Source organism: Myxine glutinosa, chromosome 7 (genome assembly GCF_964187855.1).
Source record: "Myxine glutinosa chromosome 7, kmMyxGlut1.1, whole genome shotgun sequence".
NCBI lineage: Eukaryota > Metazoa > Chordata > Myxini > Myxiniformes > Myxinidae > Myxine > Myxine glutinosa.
In genome coordinates, this window is record NC_136267.1 from 49,518,948 (window position 1) to 49,527,478 (window position 8,531).

Below are 8,531 nucleotides of genomic sequence, written 5' to 3' on the forward strand. Positions count from 1 at the left end.
GAAAAGAAAGAAATGGAGGGTTCTGGAATGGCCAAGTCAAAGCCCCGATCTAAATCCCATCGAGATGTTGTGGGGGGATTTGAAACGAGCTTTGCATGCAAGAAACCCCTCAAACATCGCACAGCTGAAAGAATTCTGCATGGAGGAGTGGGCAACAATTTCTCCCAGTCGATGTCAGAGACTGGTAACAGTCATAAGAAACGCCTACTTGAGGTTGTTTCTGCCAAAGGGGACAATACCACCTATTAGAGCCAGCAACCAGCAACCGCCAGCAACCCTCTGATGGTTAAACTGCCGAAATCTCGGCTCTCCGCTCACCTTCACTCTTTCATTCCTCTTTTCTCCCGCCTCTGGAACAAACTCCCTCACTCCCTTCAATCCCACTCCTCCCTCCAGGTCTTTAAAACAGCTGTTCACCACCATCTCTTATCTTCCCCCATCCAAAACCTTGATCTTTTCTACCCCCGCTAATTCACCCCAGATCCACCTTGTTTGAAATTCCAACTTCTTTCCTGGAAGTCCTGGCAGTGTCCATATGTTTTATACCTCTCCCACTGCCCCCTTCCCACGCCCCCCCCCCCCCAAAGCCCTCGCCCTCTCTCAGATCTCTCGATGTCTCCATGTCTCTCGGTCCCTGCTCTCAAATGTTGTGTTTGTGTCCTTCCCCCTCTCTCCCCATCTTGTCTACCGCTCCCTATGTTATATGTTTTATGTGTCGGTTTGTCTTTCTGTGTGTTCATGTGATTAATGTTCGCTCTTTCACGAGCCTCGATATTGTATACAAAAAAAAAAAAAAAAAAAAAAAAAAAAGAGCCAAGGGTGTACTTACTTTTTCCACATGCGAAATTTGCAGTTATGTTTATTTAAATTATACAATGGACTACAAAATGTAATTGTTTCATGATATTTGTTATGTTATATCACCTTTATCTATCAATATTGTTGAAATGAAGATCAAATAGCTATATGTTGAAATATGTTGAAAAAGTCAAAACTTTACATGGGGTGTATTTACTTTTTCACGTGACTGTATCTTCTTTATTTATTAGACATCATACGGACGTAAATGAACACTCGTTTTACAACTGTGCGCATTGCACATCACGTGCAGCAAATTTTCCCTTCCTGCACCGTGTATTTCTTGTTATAAAAAAAAAACGCTGCTGTACACCACCCTTGAGGCTCGGTTTGCAAGCCACCGTCTACAATTCCAATAGAAGAGACATAATTACTCTTTTATGGAAAATGTTTCTTAGAGTTTGTGTTATCCTCAAAAATGGTAATGATTGGCCTTTAAACCGACCCTTTTGAAGGGGGACAGACATCGGTACAAACACACAAACTGACATTGCGTTTGATACAGTAGATTCCCTCCATCTTTTATCAACAGAAGTCTTGGTCAAAGTCGAACTATTCTATTCACATCCTCTCGTAAATTTCATTAAACCCTCCAAAGAAGATTATTGATGGTAGGCCTACACAGACAGCTGCAGATGTGAGAATGAAATAAATGATGGAATGTGGATGAGAATGAAAATGAGGTTTGGATGCATGTTCTTCCAGGATTTTTGAAGAAGCTGGAACCAGCATACCAAGTGGAGAGGGGTCAGAAGGCAAGGTTTGTCGTCGATCTTGAGGACCCAGCAGCCGAGGTTAAATGGTACAAAAATGGACAAGAGATTCGGCCGAGCGCAAAGTAAGGAGGCAACCATTCTCTTGTTCTTCACATCAACACACTTAGCCTAAACTGTTGGAACACAATACTCGTTTTTGGTAATCAATGCAAAATGACTGACTTCAGGGATTTGTGAAGAAACTCAAAAAAATGCCACCAGCTGTTTATTGTTGATTCCTGAGGTGCTGCATTGACACCTGGGGTGTGTTCCGTGAACAAGTGTCTTGACATCTCTTGTGAAGCGGCTTGCTCGATTCAAAGCGTTCGATCAAGCAAGAACTCCAACGGAACGGAGTGCTCGTAGTGTAATCAATGATACGTCGTCGTTCTCCAACAAATGCCGTCCGGGCCATCTTTTTCAGTTTCATTCTAATAATCCTCTTGTGAAAAATCCTCAAGCTAATTTATTGTGTTATCAGTGGCTACAGAGTACGAGGAAAGGGAAAGAAAAAGAAAGAACTGAGGAGGAAGCAGAAGGAGGAGCTCCCCACCTAGCTTATATATGGACCCTACCATTGTGTATTTTGGGAGGGGTGGTAATGTATATCTGTACATCTTGAAGAATTAGGATGAAAAGTGGAGTAGAAATTTAGGATGAAATGTAATTTAGGAATTAGGAAGAAAAGTGGAAAGAAATCGACCACATCAAAATCTGTGCTCATTAAGGAGTTTACAGGGGCTTTTTACCTCGCCCCCACCCCCCCCCCCCCCCCCCACCAAAATAGGTATTTGCTCTCTTCTCCGAAACTACACACACGATTTTGATGAAACTTGGCCACAAGCTTCATATCTGATGTCTAACGAAGGTGTATTTACCGCATCAAAATCTGCGCTCATTAAAGGTGTTTTTGGGAGGGGAAGGGGGAAAGAGGTTGACCCCCCAAAATAGGTATTTGCTCTATTCTCCAAAACTATACACACAATTTTGATGAAACTTGACCACAAGCTGCATCACCCGTGATATACCAAAGTTTGGTATAAAAAACGGCATTTAAAAAAAATCAGGATCTATGTGGGTATGTGGGGGTTTGAGTGACTGTTGCTCCTGATCCACGTGAGCTTCAGGACCCGCGGTCCTATTTTTGTTAACATAACGGAGCCCCTCTATTAATCGCTTGCTAAGCAGTTTGAAAAGTGGATGATATGGAACAACTGGCTTGGAAAGCGATAGCAAACTACTTGCTAACGGAACACACCCCAGAATGGCTGAAAGCTAAGAACTTGGCAACCAGGATGCAGAGGATCAGGGAGGTGAATACACAACGAAAAATGGACATTTTTAGACTGATACTATAGAAAGGTGGCACCTGGGAATTCCCAAAAAGAATGCAACTTGTGATACTTTGGAGTGGGTGAGATGGTGATCAAGATGGTTGGGATGAGGAAGAAAATTAAGATGGGGATTATAAGGAAGGAAGGGGAAGGGGGAGTTCACTGTTATCTTGGTAAAAAGGTACTGATTCTGTGCACCACCTGTTTGTAGGATTTTTATTGAGAGCAAAGGTAGCGAGCGAATTTTGATTGTGAACAACTGCCAGATGACGGATGATGCGACATACGAAGTTTCACTCGGAAAAGATGTATCGAAATCAGAGCTTTTTATTGCAGGTAATTCCGATACCTGTCTCTTCTTCTTCACAGCTCTGCCCATCATATTGGCATGAAAGTGAGACTTTAATTCATGAGTGGCTGTTTTTTTTATCATGGTGCTGATCGTGTATTTCTGTATATAGAACCTCCAGTGAAGGTGACTAAACCTCTTGAAGACACCACAGTGCGTGAAGGTGAAAGGATCGAGCTCTCCTGTGAGGTTTCCGAAGAGGGTGCAAAGGTCAAGTGGTGAGAAAGTCTTTGATTGATTTAATTTTTTATTAATTTGATTAAATGAATTAATTAATTTTGATTTAATTATTAATTTATTAATTTGATTTAATTAATTTAATTTTTTATTTTAATTAATTAAGTAATGATTGAAAATCATTACGCACATGCACAGGATTTGATATTCCATGCAAAGCGCCGCATATCACATGTACAGTGCCCAATACCATGACACCTCCAACCTCTTTTGTTTGTCTCTCTTAGGATGAAAGATGGAGTGGAAATTCCAGTTGATGAAATAAGGGGTCGTTTTCGCTATAAGAAAGAAGGCCTCCGTCATGTCCTCATCGTCACAGAGGCGAGGCTTCAGGACCTTGGCAGATATTCAGTCATAACGACTGGTGGAGAGTCTCATGCCAAACTGGCAGTGAATGGTGAGATGGGATGAGTTGTGAGGGGTGTGGAAAGTCCAGCATCTTGATAGGAAAGGTTTCTGTGTTGTGCAATCTTACAAAGTCTAGTACTGATTGTCTAATTGCAAATTGGTTACCTGACCTAAACTTTTCCCTAAATAAGTATATTACTTAAGGCCTTTCTGTCTTGCATAGCCCTCCGATTAAGGAAACTCCATAGCTTGTAAAATATTTTGACTGAAGTTCTTATTTTCATGGAAAAACTGTAGTTCCTGTATGATTGGGATGCTAACTTTTATACAAAGATTGGCTCATCAAGCCTGTGACATCTCCACGCCCCAGAGCTCTCACCTACCGCAGGTCACAACTAGAATGGCACTCGATACCTCCACCAGGATGAACAGTTATTACCTTTTTCTATCCCACTGATAGGCCGGATCTGCATCCGGACCTGAACCAAAATCTAATCGGCTTGTACTTGTCACCAAACCAACTCGTCCACCAAGTTTTGTCATAACTCATTGAAATATCGTGCTATCTCTCACTTTTTGGCCCTATTTCTCAATGGTGAAGAACCATTTAAAAAATGATAGCATCCGGATCTTTACCAAAATCGAATCAATTCGTCCTTGTCACACACACACCAAATTTTGTCCCAATTTGTCCACAACTTTTTGAGATATCCTGCTCACAGACAGACAAACAGACACGGTGAAAACATAACTTCCGTACATCTTCGATGGTGGAGGTAATTATTATTATACGATGTAACTCTGAACTAATTCACCCACGGTACCCACGCACTTTGGTCCACTCTCTTAAAGATACTTTTAACGTCTACTATTTCCACACGAGCTTATATTGCTGAATTTTGGTAAGGTAGAACCTTAATTTTCTTCCTTGATCGCAGAAAAAGTACTGCACGTCAACAAGCCGATGAAGGATGTGCGGGTGAAGGTCGGACAGACGGCCGAGATCACGTTGGAAGTTTCAGAAGATGGAGTGGTCGCCCAGTGGTTCAAAGAAAGCCTGGAGGTTCCACCAGAGGGACGAATCAAGCAAAGCCGTTCTGGAAAGTAATAAAACTCACTTCAGTCATATCCTGTCATTGTTAGTCATATTGCCCTCTTGGTATACAACATGCATTCTAAGGCCATTTTCCCTACTAGAGCGGGGGTTAGCCTTGCGGTCCCCATGACAATCTTCTCCATTTTGCCCTATTTTCTGCATCTCTCCTTGTTAACCCCCTTGCCCGCATTTCTTCTTCCATCACCTTTAGCCAAGTCTTTCTCGGTCTTCCCCGTCCTCTACCTCCTTCTACATTCATTTCCATCACTCTTCTCAACCAGTCACTTTCATCCTTCCTCAACACATGACCAAACCATCTCAACCTGTTCCTCTTCACAGCATCCATCACAGGCTCTATTCCCATCATCTTTCGCAATTCATCATTTGTCTTCCTCTCTCTCAACGATACTCCGCACATCCACGGAACCATTCGCATTTCCACCCTTTCCAGCCTTCGTTGCTGCTCTACGTTCATTACCCATGTCTCGCTCCCATAAATCATAACACTTCTCACACATGCAGCATACACCTTTCCCTTCAGCTTCAACGACACTCCCCTCCTCATCAGCACGCCACTCAGTTCCCGAAACTTCTTCCATGCACATCTCACTCTAGCATCCGTTGCCGAGTCTGATCTACCTTCTCCATTCAGCATGTCTCCGAGGTAGCAAAATGTTTTCACACCTTCCAGCTTCACGCCGTCTCCAAGATCCAACTCAACATTTCCTCCATCTGCAGCTGCCTCTGTGCACACCTTACATTTGAATGTAGCTGCCACACTGGTTAATGACCCTCTCAGACCGCTACATTTTTGATGAACCCACTCAGCGCACATTGTGCATTGAATGGAGTTCACTCCGACACCCTTCCTACACACAGCACAGGGCCACTTCCCAGTTCTTTCCACCTCACCACATGCTTTACCACTTGCCATCACCTTCGTTTTTCTGATATTCACCTTCAGACCTTTTGTCTCCATTCATTCCTTCCACTTGTTCATCTTTTCCTTCAGTCCATCCATACTTTCCGCAATCAACACCAGATCATCTGCATATTGCCCTCTTGGTATGTGATCAAATATTTGGAAGGTAGCCATTAATTGGGTAAAAATTGTCTTGCAATTAGTCATACTAGGGCATGCCCGTACGTGGGTGCAATGCCCGTACGTGGGTACGTGGGTACGTGGGTGCGAGTACGGTGACAATCCCCCCCCCCCCTCTATTTACATGAAATGGTTTGGTCCATGAAATGTTTTGGTCCATTCGCAACGCCAAAGCGAACGGCGAACGGCTTGCGAGTACAGTGACAATCCCCCCCCCTCTATTTACATGAAATGGTTTGGTCCATTCGCAACGACCACAGAACCCCCCCCCCCCCCCCCTCTATTTACATGAAATGGTTTGGTCCATTCGCAACGCCAAAGCGAACGGCGAACGGCTAAATCGCCATAGCTCGGTAACTACTTGTCCGATTAATATGAAACCTTGAAAAGGCACATCCTCGGGTCCCCAGCAATATACCTGGCAAGTTTAAAGTATATCGGACCCGTGGTTGTCGAGAAACAGCGGTCACAAACAAACATACACACACACAGAGATTAGTGGAATTATAGATAGATAGATGGTGCTTTTCCACTGCGGTACTGTACCGTACCGTACCGCAACCAAAATCGGTTTTTTCGTTTTTCCATTGCCAAGTGAACCGTACCGTACCCAAGTACCCATGCTAAATTTGGTTCTTGCTATGGATAGGTACCAAGCGAGCCGAACCTATGGGTGGAGCTAGTATAACTGCAGACCGTTGATTGGTCAATCACAATCGTCAATTCAGGAAGAAAGTGAAAGGTAGTCGTAATGTTACTTGCTATATCTGAAGGCTAACGTAACATACTGTACCTGTATTATTTGTTTGCGCCGACGAACAAGGCCCAAATATTCGTTGTCGGTCTTCATAATTGTCTGCAAAGGTTTCTTTCTCTTTTTAGCTGTCTCCTCTTTCTGGCGTCTTTCAGCTTCTTCTCAAACACGTCCTCTCTCTTTTTGCATTTCGCGAAAAAAAACTCATGTTCAGATAAAACCAAAACCCGACGATTCAGTAAAACACAGCTTCAAGCTCCTCCATAGTTGCGGAGCTGTTTACAGTTTAGTGTCGCATGAGAAATGACGTCACCACAGCGGTCGCATTTTTATTTCGTCACTTCAGATAACTCCGCCCATTTTCACGGTTCTGTTGTGCGATGGAAAAACGACACAGGGATTACTGTACCGAACCGTACTGTACAGTGCCGTACCGAACCGTACTGTGCAATGGAAAAGCGCCAATAGACACATTGAAGCTACATGGGCGGGGCTTCGATTGGGAGGCCCAAATGAAAAGGCAAAATACCACAAATTGAAGGCTTTTTTTATTTTAAACGATTCATAATAAACATCCGTTGAATCATATCACGTGCAAATCATAAAAATCTGAACAGTACATGGCGCCCATTTTGAAAAAAAGATTGAATTCTGCAAAACGGAAGCGGCCGCTACACGTCTTTCTCAGTCGCAAGTTTATGTGTGAAGAGTGCGCGCCGAATCTGTAACACGGAAGCGGCCGCTACACCTGTTTCTCAGTCGCTTTGCACACGCTGCCGTGTTACTTCGGAGCCGCATGTTCATATACGAAGAGTTCGTCAGGAGTCGATCTACTCTCTCCTGGTACGTAGAATTTCAACAAAAGCCACATTACCGTTCATATCGGTAAATATTATTCCATCGTGTTTGGAAAAACTGGAAAATTGGAAAATTGGACAACTTGGAAAACTTGGAAAAAATAATATAGCCTATTTTACTCCAGGGGGTCCTAGGATTACCCACCCAAAATATCGTTGCGATCGGTTCAGCCGTTTTTGCGGTACCTTTGAACGGACAGACAGACAGACAGACAGACAGACAGACAGACGGACATTTGGTGAATTATAGTAAGATAACGTCAGTTGGCTTCCTCATCACCTGCTGGGAGGTGGAACATGCAATCTTGCCTGTCCTGGTGTACGTGTGGTTAACTTGTATCGGTAGGTATGTCAATCTGTATTTTGTAAGAACATAAAGTGTACGGAAACATTCTGAAAAATGTTAGCAAATTTTTAGCACTTGGTCTGTCTGATTGTCTGTTTCTCTACAAACGTCAGTTCATGATTGAGGAACAACTTCATTTCAGTTGAATGTTATACTTTGAACACGAATCGGAAAATTAAATTGGAAAAACGAACCTGCAGTTTACCAGTACTTTGACTCCGAATTCGTCCTGATCGCACATGCGCGGAGAGGAAAGAGTGAGAAAATTTATTTTAGTATCTGTCTCTGTCTGTCTGGCAGTCAAACAAAATTGAAATAATTCCAAACATGAAACGTAGTTTTTAAGGACATCATAAAGGACACAAACAACAGGCACGAATAACTAGTGTAACTTGTTAAATAAGGTGGTGTAAAAGACGCTGTATCAACGGCGGTATACTCCCGGAATTTTTTTTCCTACAACCTTTAAAGTTTAAAATCTTCATCTTATTTCAA

General features: G+C 43.0%; 1 protein-coding gene across 5 annotated transcripts in view; it reads left to right on the forward strand.

Annotated features, from left to right (window-relative positions):
* The window catches only part of LOC137431215 (myosin-binding protein C, slow-type), a 55,864-nt gene that overhangs the window by 21,480 nt on the left and 25,853 nt on the right, over positions 1-8,531 (forward strand). For all 5 annotated transcript variants that reach the window (XM_068122290.2, XM_068122291.2, XM_068122288.2 and 2 more), the window contains exons 9-13: positions 1,564-1,696; positions 3,159-3,283; positions 3,409-3,514; positions 3,761-3,930; positions 4,820-4,985. In XM_068122290.2, coding sequence (XP_067978391.2) covers positions 1,564-1,696; positions 3,159-3,283; positions 3,409-3,514; positions 3,761-3,930; positions 4,820-4,985 — 700 coding nt within the window. The remainder of the gene's footprint in view (positions 1-1,563; positions 1,697-3,158; positions 3,284-3,408; positions 3,515-3,760; positions 3,931-4,819; positions 4,986-8,531) is intronic.